At 41.4% G+C, this 1,372-nt stretch overlaps 1 protein-coding gene across 1 annotated transcript in view; it reads left to right on the top strand.

Moving 5' to 3' along the window:
* The first annotated feature begins 146 nt into the window (after positions 1–146).
* The window catches only part of LOC101858621, a 65,351-nt gene continuing 64,125 nt past the window's right edge, over positions 147–1,372 (top strand). The window contains exon 1 of the mRNA XM_005095620.3: positions 147–1,236. Within this exon, the coding sequence (XP_005095677.1) occupies positions 1,106–1,236 (131 nt within the window). The 5' untranslated portion in view covers positions 147–1,105. The remainder of the gene's footprint in view (positions 1,237–1,372) is intronic.

The raw sequence follows: 1,372 nt of genomic DNA, 5'->3' as shown, positions 1-1,372 counted from the left end.
AGAGAGAGAGAGAGAGAGAGAGAGAGAGATGGGGAAGTTGAAGAGAGAATGAAAGACGGAGAGTGAGAGAGAAGTTGCAGATATAGAGACAGAGACCTAGACAGACAGAGACAGAGGCAAAGAGGAAGAGACAGAAAGATGAAAGAAAGACGTAGCGAAAAGCTGACTGAAAGGAATACTAAGGTTTCCTCTCGAGAAATCGAGGAACTAATACCACCGCTTCTGGTCTGCTTTCTTTTCACAGCTGGTGAGGAGTTTACTACGGAGTGACCGACCGACCATCTTCAACTCCAGTCAAAACATAGTACAGCTACGCAAAAAAAACCCCAAACCCACTGACGTCTCGGAGATCAGACCTTAGAGTTCACGACCAAAACAACAACAACAACAACAACAACAACAACAACAACAACAACAACAACACCACCATCAGGAACATTCCGAAAAACAAACTACGTTTCTTATTGTGAGAAGGAAAAACCCAACGTATCTGAGAACTAATCTATCGCTTTGACGGAACTTTTCTTAATGACGATGATTTATTTCTATGAGGCAGATTCTCTAGGCTACAGTATAATCAAAATAACCTCTCTTGGGTTGATTTTTTAAAAGGTTGTGACTGCAATATTTTCGACCATATCTCAGGATTATTTGCTTATATTGTCGGCTTATAATATCATTTTTTTTATAACTACAGAATTCCTCAACGTATCTGTGAGCAACATTCCCCAATACTCAACAACCTGAACTACAGAAACGGAAAAGGAAAAAGAAGAACAATTGCTCGAAAAGAAGAAAAAAAAAGAAGTACGAATCAACACGAGAACAAATAAACAAATACATAAATAAATAAGTAAATAAATTTTTAGAAATACATAGACAAGAAACGAGAAACAAAATAGAACAACCCAGAAGAATATCGTGCATCGTCAAGGGAAAGAGAAAGAGGAAAGAAAAAAAAAAGTACGCGCTCTGACGAAAAGACGCGCACTTTTACAAAGACAACAACAACAACCCCAAAACCCATCAAAAAGAAGAAAACTACGGAGGACTAACTCTCCCCCCTCTCCGTGGTCGCATCATCCATCTACTTCAAAGACCAAAAATGGTGCGTTCAACAGTGCTGGTGGCTGGCTCTCTGGTCCTGGTGCTCTCTCTGGTGCACCTGCAGGTGACGGACGCTTCAGATATTGACGACGTCACCAGACTTTTGATGCAGATCGATAACGTTTTAGCGTGAGTATTGAGTATGCCTGCCGCGCTTATTTTCTGTGTGGGTGACGTTGAGTATGCCGCGCTTATTTTCTGAGTGAGTGACGTTGTTGATAGGGATGACGTGTACGTGTCCTGTACGATTGTCTGGAAGGGGGGG

This window comes from Aplysia californica, unplaced genomic scaffold (assembly GCF_000002075.1).
Source record: "Aplysia californica isolate F4 #8 unplaced genomic scaffold, AplCal3.0 scaffold00109, whole genome shotgun sequence".
Lineage (NCBI taxonomy): Eukaryota > Metazoa > Mollusca > Gastropoda > Aplysiida > Aplysiidae > Aplysia > Aplysia californica.
The sequence above is the reverse complement of the archived record's forward strand: the minus strand, read 5'-3'. Positions and strand labels throughout refer to the sequence as shown.